Genomic DNA, 25,007 nt, shown 5'->3' with positions numbered 1-25,007 from the left:
AAACCTAAAAAAAAAAAAAAAACTGTACACGGCAATAAATAAATAAAATAAAATCCTTTAAACGGCTGCGGAAATTCTCCGCCAGCAGCTGAACCACGAAATACTAACTTGCTCTACAGGCTAAAAGTTCACTGCTTACGACGATATGGCATTTGACATCCAGTACAGTCAAGAGAGCACCCTAAACTATATTATTCTTGTTATTATATTACAAAGCAATGGCCATCTCAGGACGGCGCCGCGAATGGGTCACGAGCTGCAGCAGCTGCATCAACACCCAACACTCCACCAGCATGTCACCAAAATCTCCCCGTAGCAGGCTGCGCGAGCATGAACCACCGATCCACACCACAGTTATGCACTGGACACTACAAACAGGAGAACCAGCCTGGTAAGTAATTTGACACGCAGGCATATGTCACGACACAAAAGAAATACTACCATTTTACTTGCAAATTCATATAAGAGAGGTTGTAGGTAACCAAAGAACTGGCATTCAAAGACAAACTACCTGTGTCATGTGCCCAGGTACGGCATCAAGTCCTCGTCGTCCACCAAGTCATCAAAGTTGAGCATCGGACTACTGAAAGGAACGAGGCTGAAAGGAATTCCACCAAAAGTGCTGTCTCCGGCATCGCCGAAGAAAGGATCGTCCATGAGCTGCTGGTGGGTCTCACCAACGATTGTCCCAGAATTCCCACTGCCTGCCGTCGGGAGACTGTAAGAACCATTCGCGGCGAGAGCACCTGTCCCCATGATAGGCGCTTGGTGATCCATAGGCAGTGGTAGTGGCTGCTGCATTGCCAAACCCTGATGAACAACTAGTGAAGGATTAAAACCAATAGGCCCAAGACCAATATCCTGCCGAAAGGAGTGTCCAGACCATGAATTGGCAATATCACTGCCTTCACAAGCCAGGGGATGGTCGCCCAGATAAGTGCTTGATTGAGCAGCACTTGCAGCCTGGTTGCTGTTGTAGTTGTTGATCACAGCACCAGGAGATAGAAAATTCCCTTGACAATCTCCGTGCTGCTGCAAAGCTCCAATTGTAGGGGCATGGTTAGGGCTCGTTGGCTGGTTAGTCATGCCCAGCACATCAATTGGGTCAATAAAGTCCATATTATCAGCTGCTTTGCACACTACTTCTGGCTCATTGTCATTTCTTTGTGTCACTTCAACCTCAACCTCAGCAACTGGAGGACGGGCTGAGGGCCTTCTCTGCCGTCGAGATTTAGGTTTAGTCGTTTCTTCCTTGCTAATAGCTAGTTGGTTGGAGGGTTTATCTTGACGCTTTCTCTTAGGCACTCTAGTTGAGGTCTGCTCTCCTCTAATCTGCAAAACAGGCTGAGCATCTCCCTCATCATCTTTGGATGATGTAGAACGAGGAGGCTGCTCCAGGCGGTCGACATCATACTCATCACTGCTGCTATATATGCCCTCAGTTCTGTCCTCTGAAGTACTATGCTGGGCAATCGGTAGTACAGCACTGCCAAAACTGTGAATAGACTTCTCCTCGCGTTGTAAAACACCAAGCCAAATGAGGCTCTCTTTTGCAGTCATTTTGTCCTGCAGACACTTTGATTTCCTTACACGATTTCTGATCTTATCGAAGTTTGGGGCCATGTGCTTGATCACACCCGTCAGAACACCAACTTTCCAAACCTTCTTCAGATCATGTGGTTTCCTGTACAGAGGCGCTTCTCCCTTTGGAAGGCCCAACGCAGGCCACCATGGCTCATTCCCTGATGGCCACCAAGGGGGCGGGACACCCTTATCCAATGGATAGCTTCGCTGCTGTGGGCTGCAGTGTTGCATCAACGCTGAAAGTAATGAACCCAGAGTGCCATCTTGGAGGTCCATCAGGCTATGCTGGTTCATGGCTCCACTGCTCTTAGGATTACTCAGCATCGAGTGCTCAACCTCGTATTTTACAATCTCTGCTGGCCCATTCTTATCAAATTTCACCTTCTCCTTCCACCAGGCCCTAATGTTATCCGATGCACCACTAACAGGCTTCCCTTTCTCAGGAATAATCCCGTACACAAACCCCTGCGCATTGCACACCTCCATCAGCTTGAGCATGTACTTCAGAATCCCATCCTGAGCCCTCGTCATCTTCTTCCGGAGAGCTTGATCTGAAATCTTCTTTGTCTTGGACTTCTCCAGCTCCAACCGCTGCAAAGCAAGCTTCTGCTGCCTCTCCCTGATCCTCTTGAGCTTGACCTTGTCTTTCCACATTCGCCGGGCAAGCTCTTCAGCATCAATCTCCTCGTCACTGACATCATTCTCGCTGAGGTTGTCGATGCCATCAACCTCGAAATCTGTTGCGTCCCCTAACTCAGACGCAATAATAGCAAGATGGTCCGTCATGATCACTTCAAGCAGTCTGCTTCCTTAACCAAGTTGCATCACACCATCAAACTTCCAGTACTCAGTTGCTTTGTATCCTCGCTCATCAAATATCCGAATGAAGAATCTATCGCAGCAACCTGCCCAGTATATGCATGTGGTCAGAACCTTTTTTAAAGAAAAAAAAAATACTAGAATGCAAGTCACTAAGGAATAGTCTTACGAATGAAACTAAACAGGCTATGTTTTCTGGCAATCAGAACATTTTAGCACACTGCAATGATCGAACTACACACAGTAGGCAAAAATGAAAAATTAACTAATCCGATTCAGTCAGTTCAATGGGGACTCGGAGCAACCCTCGCAGAATCGCAGTCCAAAGACATCCATAGCACTGCTCGAGCGAAAACTACATGCATGACACCTAGAAAAAATAAATCGATATTATTCTACAAACACGACCATTGTCCGAAACAAAAGGAACTTGAACCCGAAAACCAATCCAACGACCGCACCAACCATCCCCAACTACCCAAAGATCCCTGGACTACCTCGGTCGACAGAGCAATCCGAATCCCGAACGAACCCTAACCCACGCAGGGAGCGGAGGACAGGCACGATTCACCGCCCGTCGACACCGCCAAAGCACTCCCCGAGAATCAATCGCAGCCGACAACAGGAACTGCTCCAACGAAGCCGTCGATTCGTACCTTGTCGAGGGGCGGACACGGACACGGACGCGGCGGCGGCGGAATCCGCGAGGAGGATTTCGCGGCCGGGTTCGGAGGGGGGTTCGCGTCGCGCCGCCTCCGCTGCGGCTGGTTTTTATTTGGAGGAAAATTGGAAGGAGCAGGGGAGCGGCGGCGGCGGGAACAACACGCACGGCACGGGCGCGAGGGAGAGCGTGCGAGCCAAAAAGGCAACCCGCATTCGTGACGCGACGAGCCGAATTTTATTTTTATTTCCTTATATAATATTTTTTCTATAAATAATATAGGTAGAAATAGAAATACAGCAAAAACACGGTTGGTGGACATGCATTTGTAGTAAAACAAAAAAAAAAACAGAGAAACAGAAAGATAGTTGGTGCTGGGATGCGATGTGCCGCGATGTCCGTCTGCGCACAGTCGCGTGTGAGGTAGGCCACACCGCATCTTCCACCGAAGATCCCGAACTACTGAGCTGTGGTCCCGTTGAATTCTGGAGGAATCTGAATTGTTCGGAGGAATGCTGGATGAATTTGTGAAAGAAAAATATTGTTTTCGAGAAAAAATAAGTGGATCAAGTCGGATTTAAGGGCACGCGAACAGGCCTGTGTCAGCCGTGATGCTGTTGTTATTTTTATACCAGTACTCCTAGTTTCCTAGTTTATAATAACAGCAGAATTTCTTTCTATAAATGTAGAAAAGAATTGTTTGATTTTTTAAATTTGAATTGTTTGATTTTTGCAGCGAAGAAAATTGTTCTGTTCTGCTTCCGTTATAACGGGCCAAATTTATCCTGGCCACAGGCATGAGGCATCTCTATCCTTCGAAAGCGAGAAATCGACCGTCCGCTGTGTTTTCGTGATTCATCGACGATCGAAGAAAGCTGTACGTGCTGCGAACCAGAGACGACTTCTTGCAAATTTTATAAAAAGAAATTAAACAAATCTGTAATCAAAATTATCCGAAGAGCTCGGGGTCAATTTCTTGTGATTTGTGAACCCTCGGTGCAAGGACAGCTCAAACGCGGGGAAACCAAGCTGTTCTTGTTGTGTCGTGATGCGGGAGAAGGGCTGGCGTTTGGCAAACCTTCTCGCCGATCTCACGCACGGCATGACGGCGGCATTCCTGATTCCTCTGTTTTTTCGAGACCATGGATTCACCGGATTCTGACTGTGAAAAAATGATGCTCGTGGTTATCGCCTGCCATTACGACGATGATGCACTGCTGATTCAGTGTCCACCCATTCGTCGCATCTGCATTCCCATCTACAGTAGCGGGCAGAGGTTCGTTGAACCTGGACACCCTTCCAAGCGACCTGCCGTCGAGTGAAAGCGTCCAGGTTCGATGTATATTCTACAGGGACCCAACAGGAAGACGACATCGCTTGTTTTTGGGCCGAAATGTAACTTCTTAAGGCCGGCCCATATGAACGTTTACAGGGTGGATCCGCTTCCTACAGTTTTGGACCGTGTTGGTTGCATTAGGGTGACTGGCCCAGGTACGAAACAAGGCCCGGTTGGTGTTGCACCATCTTTTTCTGCTGCAAAAAGTTTTATTTTATCTCTCACCTATTGTTGTAGTATAATCGCCCTAGAGCTAAATATAAATTGTAGAGGCTTCTGAAGAAATTTTGATGGGACCTAATTATTTTATTTGGATTTTATCCCGATCTATTTCTACGTTTTTCCTAGAATTTTTAGAAATTTATATACATTTTTATGTGTATTAATAATCTTATTTTTAACTAAAAAGGAGAAAAAACCGACTTCAAAACTACTTCAAAAAGGCACAAGAGGCAATTTAAATCATTTTAAGAGTTTAGAGCTATGATGTCTAGGTTTGGAGTTCGAGCAGTAAAATCAGACTACGGCGATAGTTAATGGGGCAAAATGGATTTTCCCCTTCTTTGTACTTTGATCACCTTGTGTCCTTTTTTATGGAAAACTCGCCTGTGTGTTACAATAGGAGCCAGTACGTCTTCGAATAAAATTTTATACCATCACTGGATTCGAGTCGTTCTAACCTGTATGAGCACGAGTCGTGTATCCATGTCATGGGATGTGGAGGGCATAAGAGCATTTTGGAAAGTAAAAAATGGTAATAAGAATCCATTCGCTCTTTGATATTAGATACAGATATGGATATAGATATAAAAATAATATACAAAATGGTATTACTGCTTATGATACCAAATAAACATCATTAGATAAATCACGTCATATATTTTTGTAGTAAACCTATTTAAAGATACAAGTGTTAATAGTATTTTCTAAAAATCTAGTTGTAAGGAAAATGGACCCTTGACTCATTTACTTTGGATTTTGATGTTTGATGACCAACACAACCAAATTGGACTAATAAATTTGCAAGTGATTGCTTTGTAGTTCAATAGGATGCAAGACGTGACATGGACAAAGGCGACGTGATGATCCGATGATCAACACATCAAGCAAGACCTTAGAAGCATAAGAGAAGACCCAAGATATCAAGCAAAGTTCAAGCATGAAGATAGGAACCAAGCCGCACGTAAAATCACGAAGAAATGAGCTCACAGAAGCGACCGGACGCTGGATGAAAAGTGATCGGACGCTCCGATCAGAGGCCCAGCAACAGCAGCAGCGACCGGACACTCGATCGGACGCTGGCGGCAAACCAACCTAACGTAGGACATCAGCGTCCAATCGAGTACAGAGAGGTTCCAGAGCGGCGAACTTGCGACCGGACGTGTCCGGTGGCAAGTGACCGGACGCTGGCAGCGTCTGATCAGTGGATCGCGGCTCCAACGGTCAGGACGACCGGACGCATCCGGCCAGGACGTGATTAGCGTCCGATCAGTAGCAGAAAAGCAGAATTTCGTCCCCAACGGCTACTTTCTTAGTGGAGCTTATAAATACAACCCCCAACCGACCATTTGAAGAGGGTGGAGCTGAGGAAACATACCAGGGGTGTTGATACACCATTTCAGTGATCTCCACTTGCATAGTGCTTAGTGTTTTATTAGGTAATTTGCGTAGGTTTTTTTCGAAGTGCTTAGGTTGATTAGACCACCGCTTATGCACTTACTCTAGGTTTAGGTCTAGTGTTTAGTGAGGTTTGCATACCTCTTACCACTCGGTGCTTGTGCGCACCATTATTATATATCAGAGGGCCTTATAGTCTTGCGAGATCACACCAACCGCGTTTATGGTGTGGCCGCCACCGTGTACCGGAAGGAACAAGGCCCACGGTGTTTTGGCCGAAAGTTTGATAGTGAAAATGGCGGAGAGCATCCGGGAGAGGCTTGCCAGAAGGCACGTCGGAGACCCACTTGCATGTGGGGAAGGCCTGAGGCTATCCACGGAGTTACCCGACCGGAAGCTTGGCCCTTGCGAGAAATTCCTTGCGAGAGGCTCCATTGAGGACTAGGGGTAAGCTTGCGCGCTTCTCGATACCTCGGTAAAAATATCGGAGTCATCAATGGGAGTTTACATATCTCTACTTTGCTCTTTAGCTTCCGCATTTACATTGATTGTATTACTCCTTTTGCGGTAGAGATAACAACACACTAGCAAAACCATAGTTGCACATTTAGATAGTTTATCTTTTGTATATGTTTTGCTAGGGTTAGAAAAAGAGGCTATAGTTTTGGAGTTAAGGTTTTTAAGTTGCCTAATTCACCCCTCTCTTAGGCGCCATGGTTCCCCTTCAATTGGTATCAAAGTCAGTTGGCTCAATTTAGACCATTGGCTTAACCGTCATTGAGCCGACGCTATTTAAAGTGGTTGGGATGGATACCTCTAGGCCTCCGCACTTTGATGGCACTAACTTCCCTTACTATAAGGCTAGAATGGCTTTCCACCTTGAGGCGGTTGATTTGAGAATATGGAGTCACTCATGATGGGATAAAACCCATCAAGAATCCCAAAAAACCCACAAAGAGTGATGAAAATGAAATGCATTTCAATGCTAGAGCTAAAAATTGCTTGTTTAAATCTTTTAGCATGGATGTGTTTAACCAAGTGTTTACTTTAAATACGACACATAAAATTTGGTTAAAACTCCAAGAGCTCCATGAAGACACAAGTAATGTCCGTGAGGAAAAACATTGTCTAGCTAAACAAAATTATGATTCTTTTACAATGAATGATGATGAGCTTGTTCATGATATGTATTCTCGTTTGAATCTAATTATCAATGAGCTCCATTCAATAGGATTAATAAAGCTAGATGATGCGGACATCGTGAGAAAGATTATCTCCGTGCTACCATAAAAGAAATATGCAAGCATCATCACCATCCTTCATAATATGGAGGACTTGAGCACCATGACCCCAGGCGTAGTCATTGACAAGATAGTGGCATTTAAAATGTCACATAAGATGGGTCAAGAAGAAGCTTCTTCATCAAGCAAAGGCAAAGCTCTCGCATGTAGCAAGAAAAAAAAGATGAAGGGCAAGCAAGTTGAGTCAAGCTCAAGCTTAAGCTCCTTAAGTGAAGATGAAGAAGAAGATTAGGACGATGATGATGACGATGAAGATTCAAGTGATGATGATCAATCTTCCTCCTCCACCTCCGACCTTAATGAAGAATCAATCAAATTAATCAACAAGGTGGAGAAGATGATCCAAAGGCTCAATATCAAGGGTGTGCCCATCCAAATTCAAGATCTTATTTTTACCAATCAAAGAAATGAGCAAAGAAAGAGAGGATGCTATGGATGCGGCGAGTTGGGGCACTTTATGGAAGTTTGTCCAAACAAGCCCACACCTAAGACAAAGATGAAGGCGTGCAAGAACCAAGCCATCACATCAATAAGATCATAGGGTGATTCTTCAAGTGAAGAAGAACACCATCACAAGAGGTAAGGTCACAAGCACTCATCATCAAGCTCTTCTCGTGTGTGCCTTATGGCACGAGGTAACGAAAACTTATCCTCTAGTGAGAGTGATAGTGATGATGATATGCCTTCTTATGATGAAATTGTGCAACAAAATCTTAATTATGCTAAAATTTGCACTAGTCAACAAAAGAAGCTCAAAAATTTAAAAGAAAAGCTAGATAGTTTACAAGAAGCTTATAAAAACTTTGCTTGAACAATATGAGAATTTTGCTAATCTCAATATTGAACTATCTACTAAAATTGAGCAACTTAAGGCTAGTGCAACAATAAATGCATGCATAATCAATGATGAGCAACTTGTAAAAAAATAAAAAATTAAAAAAAAAGTTCGCTAGCTCACAAGATGGTTATAAAAGTTTGCTTGCAAAAATGAAAACCATGTGCAAACTTTGTGATGAGCTAACAAATAAAGTTGTTAATCTTGAAGCCGTTAATACAACTCCCACCAAGACATCTAAAAAGAAAAGTTCTATCTTTAACATGTCTAAAAAGGATGTCTCTACTTTTTGTAATGATTTATGTTTAGACTCACCATTGTGCAACCAAGTTTGTGTTGAGAAAGTTGTTGTAGATACATGCACACAAGAGGTTGCAAAGGAGAATGAGCAACTCAAGCAAGAAGTAGCTCGCCTCACTAAAGACTTGACTCAAGTGAAAGGCAAGACGAAGCAAGCCCAACTTCATCAAGATAACACTGTCAAGGGAGTGAAGAAGCTCGATGAAGGATAAACCATGGTTTGCTACGTGTGCCACAAGGAAGGTCACAAGTCCTATGAGTGCAAGGTGAAGAATGGGAGGGACAAAGAAGAAAGAGAAGAAACAAGCAAGCAAGCTCTCCAACACCTACACCAACAAGGTGGACAAGAAGGCCTCCACACCTTATCTCTTAAAGAAGAAGAAAAATGACAAGGTGGTAGCCATCAAGGTGAACAAGCAAGCCAACAATGGGGTCAAACGCTTTTGGGTGCCAAAGGAGATCATTTCCAACATGAAGAGCACCAAAAAGGTTTGGATCCCGAAAGAGAAGTGAGAAGTCCAATGGACTTCGAGGAATTTGGAGACTTGGTAAAGTATGGGTGTATTTCATGGGGTGCATCATGATGGTTAAAATCATTGCCAAGTGGGTTAGTGAATACTATGGATCTAAATTCCTCTTCTTATGTTAGGTAACTAGATTCATTTTACTTCAATTGGTATTAGATCTAATTTTTCCTACAATTAGTATCTTTTAGCATCTAGTTACTCTTTATGTCTAGGCTTGCATTTGCATTCTTATATATTTTGTCTTGCATACACTAGGTATTTCATATGGGAGGCTTTCTCGGTTTCATTCTTATTACTTGGAGCAATCCTACATGGTTTAAAATTATTTTGGAGCACGACGCATAGCTTTTCCTTCAATTGTTCATCTAATATGTGCCAAAGTCTAAATTATAGATAATTTCTCCCAAATATCACCTTCGAAAATGACTCTCACATTCATGTGATGTCATCTTTCAAGTGGTATTTTTATTCTAAAATCAATGTGCATGTTTCCTACAAGTAATTCATACTTGTGTGCACAAATTTAGGGGGAGGTTACTCTACAAGTTGGATGCTTTGAGACTAACACCTTTTTCAAGCTTATCATATGTGTAGTAGTCTCATTGCAAGGAAAATGGAGTCCCCGGAGTTAAGCATCGTACTTCAAATATCCACCACCGATTGCAAGTGGTAGAAATCAAATTTCTACATGTGGTATTTCTAAACCAATATCATCATGTTGATTTCATTTTGATATTTATATGCTTTCTCCATATATTATATAGATTAAATTCCCTTGTGCAATACTTTGCCAATTATGCATATGTTTTGCCTTCTATCATATGTATGCATATATTTAGGGGAAGCTTAGTCTTTATAATGAGAGAGTCAAATTTTATGATCTATTTCACTCTACACACAAAGGATCACAAAGTTTGACCCTCTCTTGTGTTACTAATGTCTTCCTTTTGGTGTTTGATTCCAAAGGAGGAGAATTTAGAGGACCAAAAGTAAGCATTAATTTATAGTAATGGTCCGAGAAAGAGATGATAGTGGATTATGGATTAGTCTATGTAATGAGGAGAGTTTGTAGGAAGCAAGGCTTAAATCCATAATGCCACATGGGGACATTTTGCAAGGGCAAGATAAGTGTTCAAGTGGTATCTTCTATTCTTACAAGTAGTATCTTTTAGCATCATATAACCTTGCCCCTTGCATTGCATCCTAGCGAGTAGGCAATTTTTAAATTCCAAATTCTATTATTTGCTTGCTTTGGTCGTGTTATCATCAATCACTAAAAATGGGGAGATTGTAAGAAAAATAGACCCTTGGCCCCATTTACTTTGGATTTTGGTGTTTGATGACCAACACAACCAAATTAGACTAATGAATTTGCAAGTGATTGCTTTGTAGTTTAATAGGATGCAAGACGTGACTTGGACAAAGGTAACGTGATGATCCGATAATCAACACCTCAAGCAAGACCTTAGAAGCATAAGAGAAGACCTAAGATATCAAGCAAAGTCTAAGCATGAAGATAGGAACCAAGCCGCACGTAAGATCGCGAAGAAACGAGCTCACAGAAGCGACTAGACGCTGGACGAAAAGCGACCGGACACTCTGATTAGAGGCTCGGTAACAGCAGCAGCGACTGGACGCTAGCGGCAAATCGACCAGACACAGGACAACAGCGTCCGATCGAGTACAGAGAGGTTCCAGAGCGGTGAACTTGCGACCGGACGTGTCCGGTGGCAAGTGACCGGACGCTGGCAGCGTTCGATCAGTGGATCGCGGCTCTAATGGTCGGGACGACCGGACACATCCGGTCAGGACGTGATCAGCGTTCGATCAGTAGCAGAAAAGCGAGATTTCATCCCCAACGGCTAGTTTCTCAGTGGGGCTTATAAATACAACCCCAATCGGCCATTTGAAGTGGGTGGAGCTAAAGAAACATACTAAGGGTGTTGATACACCATTTTAGTGATCTCCACTTGTATAGTGCTTAGTGTTTTATTAGGTGATTAGCGTAGGTGCTTTGCGAAGTGCTTAGGGTTATTAGACCACCGCTTATACGCTTGCTCTAGGTTTAGGCCTAGTGTTTAGTGAGGTTTGCATACCTCTTACATAGGGATGAAAATGGGTCGGATACGGACGGATATCATCGATATTATATTTATTTTCATATTTCTGTCCAGATTCGGATTCGAATACGGATAGTGTCAACTATGTCAGATATGATACGATTGAATATCGACATCATAAATATATGATTTGAGTATTTGGATATGGATACGGTATCGGATGTTGGATATCCGGACTCGAATACGGACATATCTCAACCCCTCTAAATGGATTCGGTTTCGAATACGATCGAAAAATATCCGTACCGTTTTCATCTCTACTCTTACCACTCGGTGCTTGCGCGCACCATTGCTGTACATCGGAGGGGCTTATAGTCTTGCGAGATCACACCAACCACGTTTGTGGTGTGGCTGCTACCGTGTACAGGAGGGAACAAGGCCCGTGGCGTTTCGGCCGGAAGCTTGATAGTGAAGACGGCGGGGAGCATCCGGGAGAGGCTTGCCGGAAGGCACGTCGGAGACCCACTTGCGTGTGGGGAAGGCCCGAGGCTATCCACGGAGTTACCCGACCGGGAGCTTGGCCCTTGCGAGGGATTCCTTGCGAGGGGCTCCAACGAGGACTAGGGGGAAGCTTGCGCGCTTCTCGATACCTCAGTAAAAATACCAGAGTCGTCAACGGGAGTTTGCATATCTCTACCTTGCTCTTTAGCTTCCGCATTTACATTGATTATATTACTCCTTTTGCGGTAGAGATAGCAACACACTAGCAAAATCGTAGTTGCACATTTAGATAGTTTCTCTTTTGCATAGGTTTTGCTAGGGTTAGAAAAAGAGGCCATAGTTTCGGAGTTAAGGTTTTTAAGTTGCCTAATTCACCCCCCCCCCCTTAGGCGTCATGGTTCCCCTTCACTAGTCAAACTTAAGAATGTTTAACTCCTCAAAGTGTGAAAGGTGCACTTATTTTTGGACGGGGTATAGATGAAAGACCTAGTACAAGGCCAGTTTGGTCAAGCTTTGTTGTGGCTTGCTAGCAGCAGCAAGTGAGCTAAATTGGCTCTTTCTTGCCAGTTTCAAAAAAATTCTTGCCAACGCAAGTCTCAACACAAGTTTGCCTATCAATCAAATTATATCCTTTTTATTTTAGCTGAACAAGGTTAGGTAGACCTGGAAAACCTAACGCCCCACTCTCTTTTGGCGACATTGTTTTGAGGTACCCTTAACGGATTCATCTTGACCCGATCTTGCTCGAACAAGGGCTAGAGAAAATAAACGTGCGCCACTCGCCCTGTCAAAAGCACAGAGTAAGGGCTTGTTCGGTTCCTCTAGTTTGAGCACTTGGAATAATTCTAGGTTGGAATGGTTCACTAATTTATACAATCTTGATAAGCTGAAATTATTCCTGGCTCCTTACTGGCCACTGTTGCGCCAATGACGTGGTGCAGAAGCTCGACAGAAGAATGGTTGTTGTGGGTGGATTGACGAACCAAAAGGAGGTTGCACACTGGACTGGGCAAACCAGCCAGGCCGGTTCTACAGCACAACTGCCCAGTCAAACCGGCTAGGTCGGTTCTAAAACCGGATAGGCTGGTTCTACACCCCAAACTAGCTAGGCCGGTTTAGAAACGGCTAGGCCAGTTTAGAAACGGCTAGGCTGGTTCCTCTACCTCCTGTGCTAGCCGATACATCTTCCGATGATTCGGCTCCCGATTTTGTTGCTCCAATTATTGCTGTAGAGTCGGAGGACCTATAGGAGGATCAAGATGAAGAATTGGTGGATTATGAACCATCTCTGGAGTGCGTGGATATTAATGTTGTATATTTGTCCACCGATGGTGATTTTCTTGGAGATGATTCAAGGACGACTGAATTTAATTTTGCTACACAAAGTGCCGTCTTTGAGAAACCAAAAGACTCCGTGAATCATCTCAAGCCACTACATGTGAAGGGCCACATCAATGGCACGCTGGTTCATAACATGTTGGTGGATAGCGGGGCAATTGTGAATTTAATGACATATTCACTTTATAAGAAGCATGGTGGCACGGATGAGGAGCTGATTAGGACCAACATGACGATCAGTGGTGTTGGTGTTGGTGAGCCAATTCCAACAAAGGGTGTTGCATCGATGGAGTTTACTATCGGAAGCAAGACATTGGCTACCACTTTCTTTGTTGCAGAAGTACAAGGGAGCTACAACTTGATCCTTAGGCGAGATTGGATACATGCCAACCGTTGTGTTCCTTCTAGTTTGCACCAGCTCCTTTATTCAATGGGTGGGTGATGAGATTGAAGTTGTCCACGCTGACTCATCGGCCCAAGTTGCTACGGTTGATGCTCCTTTGCTCGGGGGCATGATGGTATTGCTTGTTTATCTGGACATGACCTTACTAATTTTGAATTTATTAGTGTCACCAAGGATGGTTTTGTACCCATTTCTCTAAAGCCGATTGATAATCGGCTCAATATCATCATGTAGTACAAATTTGATGACGTCGGCCAACCCATTGGAAAAAGTTGATGTTTGGGTGGCTTCATGCCTAGGCCGACATTTGAAAGTTGAGGCCTGGAATTCATATATGCTGCAGACATTACGGAGCAATTGTCTCACTAGAGCAATGTACAGAAGGTGTTCGAAAAAATACTATCTAAGTGTTTGGTGCTAACCAAGCAATGGTCGATACATGTATCACCCTTAGAACAAATATGGCCGATGTACACATCGCCCTTAGTCGCTAGATAGCCGATGAGTTGGACATCGTTGCTATTTAGTTTCTTATTATGTTATCAGGTTCACCTAAAGCTTCACCTAAAAACAGGGGACATATGTTGACAACAAAAAATGACCGAAGTTTATAATGGATTCCACCATCATGTTTCTATCGTCAAGTTGGTCACAAAACATATTTGGATCGTCTCATTTGGAGCCCGGACGAAGAAATAGTGATTCAGGGGTGCTGGACCAGACAGAACCGGAAAAGTTCTTTAGATGCAAGATTGGTCTGCATCATTGAGTTCCTCTCGTCGAGCTGATCGAAAAACATATATGGTTTGCCCCGTTTGGAGTCCGGACGAATTAATTGTGATTTTCGAAAGCCGTTGTACCCTGGACGCACAGCAGGACCGGCCAGGCCGGTTTTGGAACCGGCTAGGCTGGTTTGGCTGCAGTAGAACCAGCCAGACTGGTTCCAGAACCGGCTAGGCCGGTTTGCCTGTGCAAGTCCGAACCAAACACTTTCCAAATTGAATTTTGGACATATTTTTGCACGTAGGAAACGTGGAGATTACGTTTTGGACTTGTTTTCTCCTGGGATAAGACCACCCCTCTATATATATCGGAGGATCACGGACGATTGAAGGATCCGACATTCAATTGTCAAAAATACATCTACTACCTAGTTTACCCTTTTTCCAACCCTCCTGCTGTTTGTTCCGTCTCTCCGCGAGTTTCATCGGCGTTCTAGACGGCCTTGCTGGTCCCAGAACAACCCTAGGCGTGCTCCTCCCCGACGGGTCCTCCTAGGAGGCGTTTCCAGACTTTTGCGGCGTTGGACGAGCTCTAGATCGATCTAACTGTTCTCTAGATCGGTTTAGTCATTCTTGGAGTTGTTTGCTGCGCGTTTCAAGTTGTGTGCAACCTAGGGCGAGCAGCCTTGCTGGTTAGATTACAATCTAACGTCAAGGTTAGGTAAGAGCAGCTGGAGAACCAAACGTGAAATGCCCCCACTCTCTTCTGGTGACATCGTTTGAGTGTAGCCTTGACGGATTCATCAACCTGATCTTGCTCGAACAAAGGCTAGAAAAAATAAGAGATCTCAAAGAATAAACGCGCGCTACTCGTCCCGTCAAAAGCACAGATTAATCCTATAAAAAAAAGCACAGATTAATGAATGGCCGGTGCGCAATCAGCAGGCGAAAACGACGATGGTATATTAATATCTGTGCCAAGCAGAGGATTGCATCAGTTGTCGGCAAGTAGTTGCTGCAAACGACAATTCAAAAAGGTCGCCAAGGTAAGATACTTTCTGAGGGCGAGTATAAATGTATATAGGAGTATGTCTGCTAGTCTTGCTTTTTTAAACGTGGTATTTCTTTGAGCATTTCTCTCCCTTTTTTCCAAAAAAAAAGGACAGGAAAATTGTGTAAAAAGAGAGAGTTGAGTTTCCCACTGCTGTATGATGTGGACTGTCAGAGATTCCTGGACAGTGGACACGGTGGCGCCAGACGTGGCGTGGAAACTCAACAGGTGGAGAAACATGTGACGTGGAGGATCTACGCCCGTAGCGGTCCACGTTGCGTCCGGACAAATGTACACGTAGAGGCTTTATGTCACCGTCACCAAAATATCTCCCAGTCTCCACTGGTAAGGTCGCATAAAGCAATCATCGACGTCACTTGCTATTGATACCTTTTACCGTACTGCGGTTCTCTTACAAGGTGATGGTCTCAATCAAATAGTCAAATTGGTCTTATATGAGAAAATAAATTAAAGTCACCGTTGCTCCATATCTTTTGATTACCGTGGAGCAACAGATTTGTCAAATTGATCAATGACTTGGATACTAGGGCGGATATGCACCCGTGTACCCTAAACAAAGTGACACTATTACTAATTTTTCTAACACAACGGTCCATAAAAACTCTAGTCTAGAAGCTGCCCAGCCGCCTGTTTAGACTTAGAGCCTTCAATTATTTAGCCTCCTTCTTACTTCGTTTTTGGATCCACCATCGTAATAGGTCAATTACCAATTTCGCAAATCACAACGTGTAACCACCACGCAAAAGCGGCTAAGGTCTCATGCTACACGAACTCGAGAACCCATAGTGTGTTAGCAGTAGGGTAGCAGAGGTAGGCAAACAAGTATTATGGATTGGGGAAGTAGCAACTGAAGCATGAAGATCTAGAGGAGGAGGAAGATGAGAAGAGGGGAAGGATGATTACAAAGGAAAGATGAGACCTGTTCGGGTTTCACAAGGATCATCGATACCCTTCTACTCTAACGCAATTGCCTATTTTATAGTGTTGTTGTTTAGTTGCTTAGGCCACTCGACTTATTGTACAACTCCAACTCATGGCTTAGATGATTCTAACATGTGGGCATATCAAACCTAACATTGGTTGGATGCGCACTTATGCTGCCATCATCAAAGTATCTCTTCGATGGCCTGATGATTACTCCATTAGTGAGTTGCATAAAGCATTCTCGAGTACTTCTCCTTTGTACTTAGCACTACTCTAAACGATGATGGCGAACTTTGCAAGGCTCAATAGACCATATATGCTTCTTTTTTATGAAGACCGTATATGCTTCTTCCGATGAAGTTTTTTTTTACCAAACCATAATACAGATATAGACAAGCATACGTGCACACGCACTCATCCTTACGAACGCAAGCACACACATCCTATGCCTATGAGCACCTCCCAAAGACTAAGACTCGTTGTCGATGGATACATCACCTACCACCGAAAAGACAATACCATTAACTCCTATAATAAATTTAGAAAAATACAACATGTCAAGTTGAGGAGTTTAAGTCATAGATTTTTTTGGATGATCGTATTTTCTTGAATTAATATTATACTACACTGAAAAAGCACTATGCTGCTCGGCCACGCTAGCTGCCGTGCAACTGAAAATGACACCGAGCATAAGAGCGACACGAAGGACAAGTGTTAACGAACAATTTGCTACTTTAAGCACCACTCTGCCGGAGAAGCTCCTCCCCCAGACTCCAGTCTCCAGTCTCCAGTCTCCACTTCTCCAGCCCCGGAAATATCTTGCTCTATCTTTTCTGTTCTTCCACGTGATCACTCTGCTTCTGAACTTTCCGGAAGGTACGAGAACCATCTTTCTTCGCACGGGCCCAGCCGACTCTCGCTTCGTAGCCCCCAAAATATCTCGCGCAAAAATATCTCACCCGAGCGAGGACACGGCCGTAAATATCTCTCGAGCACGGGCCGGCCGCCTGCGCCTGTCTCACTCGCTCAGCGTCAGCGATCGCTCGGGTCGGGACGTCGGGTGCCTGCCGTGCTGTGCCCCCCGCCGCTTTTGGGCCGCGCTTTTCAATTCAATTCCGCAGCGGCAAAGAGCGGCCGATCCAGCAATGGCCACGGGCGGGGAGAAGCGGGCGGCGCTGCTGCGGCAGATAACGGAGGAGGGCGGGTTCGCGTTCGTGGCCTCCGCGGAGAAGGCGGCCGCGGGGGACCTCCGCGCGGCCGAGGCGGCGCGGGAGATGGCGTGGGAGCAGCTGCACTCGGCGCCCCGGGCCGAGGTCGGCGCCGCGTGGCTGGACGCCTACGCGCTCGCCTGCCTCCACGTCGCCGGCCTCCGCGCCGCCGCCGGCGACCGCCGCGCCGCGCTCCGGGCGCTCGACATGGGACTCATCATGGGCGGGGGCCTCCTCCGCGCCGAGCTCGACGACGCCATCGCGGGGCTCGGCCGCGGCGAGGCGGGCGCGGTCCCGGTCGCCGATGGGGATGTGCAGAGGTGGGAGGAAGGGATCGCGGGGGGCCGAGACCTTGACGATGTGAGTATATCAGTCGCCTGTCGCTGTGCTACGATCTCGCATCCGCTTCTGTTGATTGCGTTGTGCAAATGTAGTGCTTCGTACAGTCATTTCAGTTTTCACCAACGGTGTTATTGGTTTGGATTGTTCTGTTTCTGTACGAAGTGGTTTAGTAGTTTCATCATGCAGTATTCTCAGCTCATTTTCGTTACCAAAATACTAAAATGTGCGACATGTGCGCTTATTTTAGGACGGAGGGAGTAGTTGGTTTTTATGTGTGAAGACAGTATATCAGGTCCATAATGCTGTGCTATCATGCCTTCCTAGGTCCATACTAACTTTGATTGGTCTTACAGGTGCCTCAGTTGATGTAAGCAGACTATTTATTTGCAGAGGTGCGGAATATTCCAGTACTTTCCAGTAGGAATGCTGGGTTAGTTTTCTGCATTTGGCCGTCATTTGGTAGGGAAAAGTTTGAGGACTTTTGATCAATTTGGGTTAAATTATTTAGAATCTGAAATTCAAGTAGGATGTACTAGATTTTTTTCAGTTTAGTTGTTTACAGTCTGAAATTCAAGTAGGATATACTTGATTTGTTTGGGGGTCAAGGTAAAAAATGTTTGTTTAACTACTTTAGTGCTTGATTTGCTTATTTTTGGTGTTCCATCCTAAGTTACCATTACTCAAAGTCATGGTTTACCATATGCTTGATTCTTTTTGAGGAAAACTATCCACTAAATTTCTCCGTTGTGTGACCAAGTTTGACCAAGATAGTGTACAAATGGTGAATTTAATTTGCCATATCTGCACTACATTACTGATTTATCAATTTGCCGCTTTTAATGATAGGTACTCAAACTTCTACCAGTGAATTCCCTATCTTGTAAGCAAATTGAGAGGCGATCATGCATTTCTTTGGAGGCATTTATACGTGATTACTTTTTATGTGAGTCCCCTGTTATACTCAGTGGATGCATTGAGCATTGGCCTGCAAGGACAAAGTGGAAGGACATAAAGTACCTACAGAGTATAGCTGGAGATCGGACTATTCCTGTTAAGGTGACTACTTGCACTTGTAGACATTAAGAACTGACATGTAAAATTGCAAATAAATTATGGTTTTATTTGGGGGAAAAGCATAGTAACACTTCATCCAACAAGTGCATCGATTCAATAATTTGGCCAGTTGCCATTAAGTACTCAAGCTTATTTTTCGGGAGTTAAGTTCCGTTGTTTCAGGAATAATCGAAATATTGTAGAGTCTCTTTGTTCCATAATTTATCCTTTGTATTATTATGCTACCTAAGTTAACTACTGAAGATGTAAATTTGAGTTGCACAACATATATTAGTTTCAAATTCCAGGTTGGAAAACCAACTTCGGAGTTGCTAGGACACTAAAGACCCTGAACTCTTCGAACTAGATCTAAAATTTATTACATTTGGAAAATCAAATAATTACATCTGGGGATCTGCATCACGCGCTCCATTAGTTAACTTATGCTGTCATAATTGACGGCATGAGCAGAACGTTCTTTTTAACTGGTGGCCCCTTTTCTTTTTCATATGTTAATCATAACTTCTGACACCATGCTTCTGCTTATAGAATTTCCTTTACCATCTGGTATGAGAAGTATTAATAAGTGACAAGTATAGAACCAAATTCTTCAATGGCTCATCATTAAAAGTTGCCTAACTAACTTTTGAATTACCACATTTGCCTTACCCAATCATCTGCATTAGATTTCTAGTATTCATGCAGTTTTAAAAAATGTGTGGCCTTTGTTATCCATAGATAACAAATCCTGTCCATAAGCAATTGCTGCTCCTCTTAGGCCTGGGCTGTAGCTACGCCTGGGAATGGGTCGTGATCCGCTCCAAGCCCCACTCCAATCCTGTGTGATTAGGTTGTAAGCCCGGTCCTGTTCCAACTTGAAATTATAGTATATAGTCCGATCAAATCCGATCCTTTAATTCACATTATCCTAACCCACTCCTGATCCCTTTAGATCCTAGGCCGATCTAGTACCGACAATCCAAGGGTTGGCACTTATTATATTCAAATATACTAGCAAGCAAGCAAAACGTCAATACTGACAATGATCCAAGGGCCGGCACATATACTAAAATACAATGAAATTTAGCACCTCACAGTACACGCCCCACCCAGCCGGTTGGCCCTAATGCTCTATTGTGAGTCTGCTATCGATAGGATACGAAGGTCCTTCCATTACAATCCGCGGGACGATCCATTCTCAGGATCTGCACATGACGTCCATGATCCGATCTGTGTCATCCTTTCTAAAGGATAATCCAATCCGATTCAGCCCTATTCTTAAAAGAACCTGTATATGATCCATATATATGAGCCCACGAGTTGGGGGGCCCTTATGACCCTTGGGCTTAGCCAGCCCATTTTCAGGCGTAGCTGTAGCTTCTTTTTGGTTAAGCTAGGTCTGCTTTCTGGTTGAGTATACTGTCCGCAATACTTCAAGGTACTTCAACATTTGGTGATACATGGTCCAAGTGCGCTCATAACAAATGGTGCCACAGGTTGGAAAAAATTATGCATGTGCTGAGTTGAAACAGGAGCTTATCACATTTTCTCAATTTCTTGAGAGGATGTGGTCAAGTGATTCTGCAAACTTGGCATGTGTAGCGCAGCATCAATTGTTTGACCAGGTGAGAAAATTTATGTAGCAACCAAACCCATGCATCTACTGACTTAGCAGTTTACCAAACATTTGGATTTGATTTGTAACATTTGACAGATAAAGGAGCTCCACAAAGACATTACTGTTCCTGAGTACTGTTTAGCTGGTGGTGGCAAACTCCAGTCACTTAATGCTTGGTTCGGCCCTCATGGGACAATAACTCCATTGCATCATGACCCACATCACAACCTTTTTGCTCAGGTATGACAAACAATGTATATGTTAAAACCCTGTTTGTTCATCTCTATATTCTTGACTTATGTGTGTTGGTTACCATGGATAATTGAATGTGCGATGTTTAAGAAGTTGACCATTTTATTTATTGCATCAGTACTCATCGCTCTGTTCGGCTGGCTGGCCAGCCCACCCACGGAATCACTGTTCACGTGAACAGTGATTCCAGACAGAACGGTATTTTCCTCTCACAACCATCAGCTGGACCAGTGTTTTGGCTTATTTTTCAGTCCTGCTGAACAGGCCCCATGCCCTGCCACTATTTTCTTTTATTATTTCTAGTGTGATATGATGGTTTGTTTCTCTGGCCACAATTCTAGCAACCGTGTTGCTTCATTGCTTGGCATTTTTTTCTGCTTTCAGCAGGCTTTCTAGTGAAGTCTTACAGAAACTATTGTTCTTATTTCTATGCTTGAAATTAAAATCAGCAAGCTTCCTATACAAACAACAGGCCGCAGACAAACATGTTTGAACCCTTCCTATAATTTCACTAGGAGAAGGACATCTTGTGTTTGTTTCCTTTTATCAAAGGCAAGTTACTTTCAGGCCACCAACCCCTGTAACTGAGGGAAAAGGCCATTTACTCGGTTTGACTTTGAAAAACTAATTTACATATTCAACAAGACAAACTCCTGTGCTGTTGGAATATCTGGAAACATAAGCATGAATGCATGACGTTGTGTTCTTGTGGTGAAAACCTGTCCTTGAGCCACCTACAATTAGCCTGCTGCGAAGACACTCAGTCTCTGAAGCCACCGACTCCTTTGAGAAGAAGCAGACATTGCTTCAATTTGGTGACACCTATTTTCCCCAATGTGAACTAATCTCGTGAGTACATTGTAAAACATAATTGATGGTTGACCAGAATATGTTTCTTGCTGGCCCAGTGCAATGGATTCTAAGGGGAGCCCTCACTCCCCTCCCAGTGAACGTCTAAAAGGAAACTTGACCTTGGGAAACAACCTTCTTGATCATTATGATTAAGAAGAAACCTCAACAACACGGACCGAGAAACCCCCTAAACCTTGGCTTCACCCTGTAGGGCTGCATTGACCTGGGCCGACCACGACCTTTTGGGCTACTAACCACTGCAACTACCTTGTGGTAGTAGAGCCCAAACCAACCACGAGTGCACAGGCCGGCGCCCTGCCACTATTTTTTGGGTTGGGTTGCCAGCGAGGAACTCCCCCCCCCCCCCCCCCCCCCCCCCCCCCCCCCCCCAGGGATTTGAACCCTGGCCGGTGTCTCCCTCAACTGGGGAGGTTACCACTGCACTACAAGAGTGTTGACATGAATGTATAAAAAGAAAAGACAAACTGACTGCATGATTGCTGTTGGCTTGTTGCTTGTTGCTATGCTACATCAAACCGCATTTTCCTCAATAGTGATGAAACCGTCTTACCAATTATTTGAATGCCCATGGATTTTTGTCCTTGCATTATTCATGTTCTTAGCAAATCATGTTTTGGCGCTTGCTCAAGTATGACTTGTATAAAAAAGATCAGCATGTTTGCGCCTACTTTTAGTAGGTTATGATGAATTGAAACCAAAGATATTCATAACCTACAGTAAGTTACATGGAACTATAAACGCTCTTTGTTCCTTTAGTTATTTGAATTTACACTGATTGGTAACTAGTTCGGAGTGCTGAGAGTGACATAGTTTGTGTAGATTAAGATTTCTCAGTTAGTTGATGTATCTGGTTGTTACTCCGTGGCAGGTTTTGGGAAGGAAATATGTTAGACTCTATCCTGCTTCTGTATCCGTGGGTCTATACCCTAACACAGAAAGCATGCTAAGCAATACTAGTCAGGTGAGCAGTCTGTTTAGATCAATGATGCCCGCATGCACAAGTGACATTAGTGTAAAAACTTGATTGGATACCCTAAAGCTGTCACCTTACCTTACTGTCCATAACTATTTTGTTGCCTTATTTTAAATATTTCTGAACCTGTTCCAAATATATTACCTTACATAATCTCAACCTTGATGTGGAGATTCTGTAAATGTGCTATTTTTTCTAATGATTCTAGTAACAAAGAACCATGACAGTCAAAGTGAGGTAAGTAGCCTGTTTTAAACAAGCACTATATATATAGAATGATTCTTGCATGCCTTGATATCAATGATTCTTGCATGCTAAAAACATGACTGCAAAATTTTGATTGGATACCCAAAAAACTACGAGCAGTTTACCTTGTTATCCATAATCATATTGTGTTGCCTAAAGTTGTTCCAAACATGCTACATGACAGTGAGATTCTAAAAATAGAGTCAAGTCTTTATTAAAAAAAACAATTCTGGGAATAAAGTGAATATGCCAACTGCCATATGACTATTTGATGGTGCTAGATTTTCTTCTGGACGCCCTGGTCAACCTATCTTTATTGGAACCCTCACGTTCAACTTTGCTTAGTTACAATCCAAATCCATTCATAGTGTTGTGATCCTGAAGCTCTGCACCGCCCAATAAGGTTAATTGAGTTCTATTGCAAACAAAATTGAGCTACATGTGATTTGGTTCCTCTAATCTGTCTTAACAGGTAGATCTTGACAACATTGATGAAAAAGAGCACCCGAAGACTGCAGCTCTTGAATTCATGGATTGCATATTGGAGGAAGGTGACCTGCTTTACATTCCCCCAAAATGGTGGCATTACGTGAGATCTCTTTCTATTAGCTTTTCTGTTAGCTTTTGGTGGCGAACGTCAGATCTTCCTTCAGGAAGTTCATAATGCTATTGTTTTGACAATTTTGATCATCCATGATGTTTCTATCATCAGATTGGTAGAGACTTAATAAAACTCTATTGAGCCCATGTTTCGTGGTCTACTGTTGTGTTTGTTGGCCTCACTACATTGGGTTTGCACATTGTTTTCACGACAATGATTTAAACTGTTGACTTCAAACATACTAAGTCACTATCAGGTACAAGTGTGTTCGTTTTTGTGTGAACTGATTCTACCTTATGGCCTAGCTGTGTAACCGTGTTCGCTGATTGATACTTTTCTTTTTTCTGAGTCAAAGGGTTCGCTAGTAGTGCTTAATCTGTCATTTATGTACATTTGAGAAATAGGGAGCATGTTCAATTGTAACTTGAGAGCCAGCATGCTAGGATTGGCTTTACCCCCTGTGAGATAAGCCAGCCAGAATAATGCTGGTTTGGTAACTTTTGCTCAATTATTCTGAATACATCTGATGTCTGCTCTTTCATGCTCCTTCATGCCTTCAGATGAAAATAACTCAGATCAGATCATTTGTGTTACTTGGCTGCAGATTTAACTTTTGTAACTACTAATGCTAAAGCACTAACTGCTAACCGAACTGTCCATATTAAGTACTCAGACCATTTTCTACCTACTAATGAAATGACTCGCAACTTTCTTACATGTTCGAGAAAAAAATATTAATTACTTAAAAGTTAAAACCAAGGCAATGTACAATCGTATGTAACTAAACAGCTGAAAGGTAGAAGGGAAATAAATGCTTCACGTACAGCCCTTCTGTGTAATTTTATTGTAACAAAGTGACTCGAACCTTTTTCATAAGTGGTCAACCACTCGAGTGACATGAGCCTTTTAAGGAGTTACACAAATGGGTTATATGAATTTTGCTTACCTGCCTCATGCATTAATTGTCCTTAAGCAGAGGATTGTAGAGCTTGTACTTGTTTTTCGATTTCTAATGTTTTATATGCGTGCTGGTATATGTATAAGACACTCACAGTACTTTACCATCAGCATATCAAATGGTTCATGCTAACTAGATGCCTGCTCAATTATGAATTAGAGGGATCGGATCACTTGGTTGTAATCAGCAGATCTTGTATATTTCAGATATACAAGATAAAGTGTTTTTCTACATTTGAGGATGTAGAAGAGCTGGGATACATTAGCTTGCATAATGTGTGGTAAAAGGGGGCCTTAAAGCAGTACGAGTCTACAAGACTGAGCAACTGTCATGAACGAAAGGGCACCAAAGAATCATGAGCCTTTTACCTGTGTGCCATTATAAAAGATGGTCAAAGCCTACATGCCACTAAAAAGTTCGAGCGCACCTTGGTGCCATCGTCGAACTTTTTTTTGCCCTCCAAATCATTCCGTCCACCTTCTGTTTGATTTCTACCGTTTGACAGCCCTGACATGTGGACCCGACCGATAGTGATGTCCAAAATACCCTTCTCTCTGACCCTGTCCTCTCCCTTCTTTCTCTCTCTGCCTGGTGGGGCCAAGCTGTAAGTGACCTGGGCACCTTCTTCCTCTGTCGCGCTCCCAGAGCCGCCCACCATCCCGTCCGCCGCGCGCGATCCACCCGCTCGGCCGCCCGTCCGCGTGCTGTCGGTGTGGGCCATGGCAGAGCGCGCGTGGCACGGACGCCATGGCCGCTCCAAGCCAGCGCCGCCGCAACCACCGGCACCTCGCAGGACGGCGATGCTGCGGCCTTGCGCTCCAGCCCGTCTTGCAGGGCGGGGCGCCCGCGCTGCCGGCGTCGGGGATGGCCGCGCGGCCGCGGG

The 25,007-nt window shown here is 43.9% G+C and overlaps 2 protein-coding genes across 4 annotated transcripts; one reads left to right on the top strand and one right to left on the bottom strand.

Moving 5' to 3' along the window:
• Nucleotides 1-35: 35 nt before the first annotated feature.
• On the bottom strand, nt 36-3,262 carry LOC136476790 (ETHYLENE INSENSITIVE 3-like 3 protein). Its single transcript, XM_066474744.1, has 3 exons — nt 3,060-3,262; nt 512-2,489; nt 36-368 (listed from the first exon to the last, which is right to left on the bottom strand). Exon 2 carries the CDS (start codon nt 2,368-2,370, stop codon nt 517-519), a length of 1,854 nt encoding a protein of 617 aa, XP_066330841.1. The 5' UTR covers nt 2,371-2,489; nt 3,060-3,262; the 3' UTR covers nt 36-368; nt 512-516.
• A 13,544-nt stretch (nt 3,263-16,806) lies between these two features.
• LOC136476794 (lysine-specific demethylase JMJ30-like) lies at nt 16,807-24,454 on the top strand. 3 transcript variants are annotated; one of them, XM_066474749.1, is made up of 6 exons: nt 16,809-17,568; nt 18,397-18,606; nt 20,100-20,228; nt 20,318-20,461; nt 22,215-22,307; nt 23,038-24,454. In XM_066474749.1, exons 1-6 carry the CDS (start codon nt 17,146-17,148, stop codon nt 23,227-23,229), a joined length of 1,191 nt encoding a protein of 396 aa, XP_066330846.1. In that variant the 5' UTR covers nt 16,809-17,145; the 3' UTR covers nt 23,230-24,454. The 3 variants fall into 3 exon arrangements, with proteins under 3 accessions (XP_066330848.1, XP_066330846.1, XP_066330847.1); XM_066474751.1 differs by lacking the exons at nt 22,215-22,307; nt 23,038-24,454 and adding an exon at nt 20,592-21,678 and having other exon boundaries at nt 16,807-17,568; XM_066474750.1 differs by lacking the exon at nt 22,215-22,307 and having other exon boundaries at nt 16,810-17,568.
• The last annotated feature ends 553 nt before the right edge of the window (nt 24,455-25,007 follow it).

This window comes from Miscanthus floridulus, chromosome 8, assembly GCF_019320115.1.
Source record: "Miscanthus floridulus cultivar M001 chromosome 8, ASM1932011v1, whole genome shotgun sequence".
NCBI lineage: Eukaryota > Viridiplantae > Streptophyta > Magnoliopsida > Poales > Poaceae > Miscanthus > Miscanthus floridulus.
The sequence above is the reverse complement of the archived record's forward strand: the minus strand, read 5'-3'. Positions and strand labels throughout refer to the sequence as shown.

Coding starts and splice junctions, on each gene's coding strand:
- LOC136476790 (XM_066474744.1), bottom strand. CDS start 2,370: ATGACGGACCATCTTGCTATTATTGCGTCTGAGTTAGGGGACGCAACA.
- LOC136476794 (XM_066474749.1), top strand. CDS start 17,146: ATGGCCACGGGCGGGGAGAAGCGGGCGGCGCTGCTGCGGCAGATAACG. Junction 20,462..22,214: donor ATCACAACCTTTTTGCTCAG/GTATGACAAACA, acceptor ACTCCGTGGCAG/GTTTTGGGAAGGAAATATGT. Junction 22,308..23,037: donor TGCTAAGCAATACTAGTCAG/GTGAGCAGTCTG, acceptor CTGTCTTAACAG/GTAGATCTTGACAACATTGA.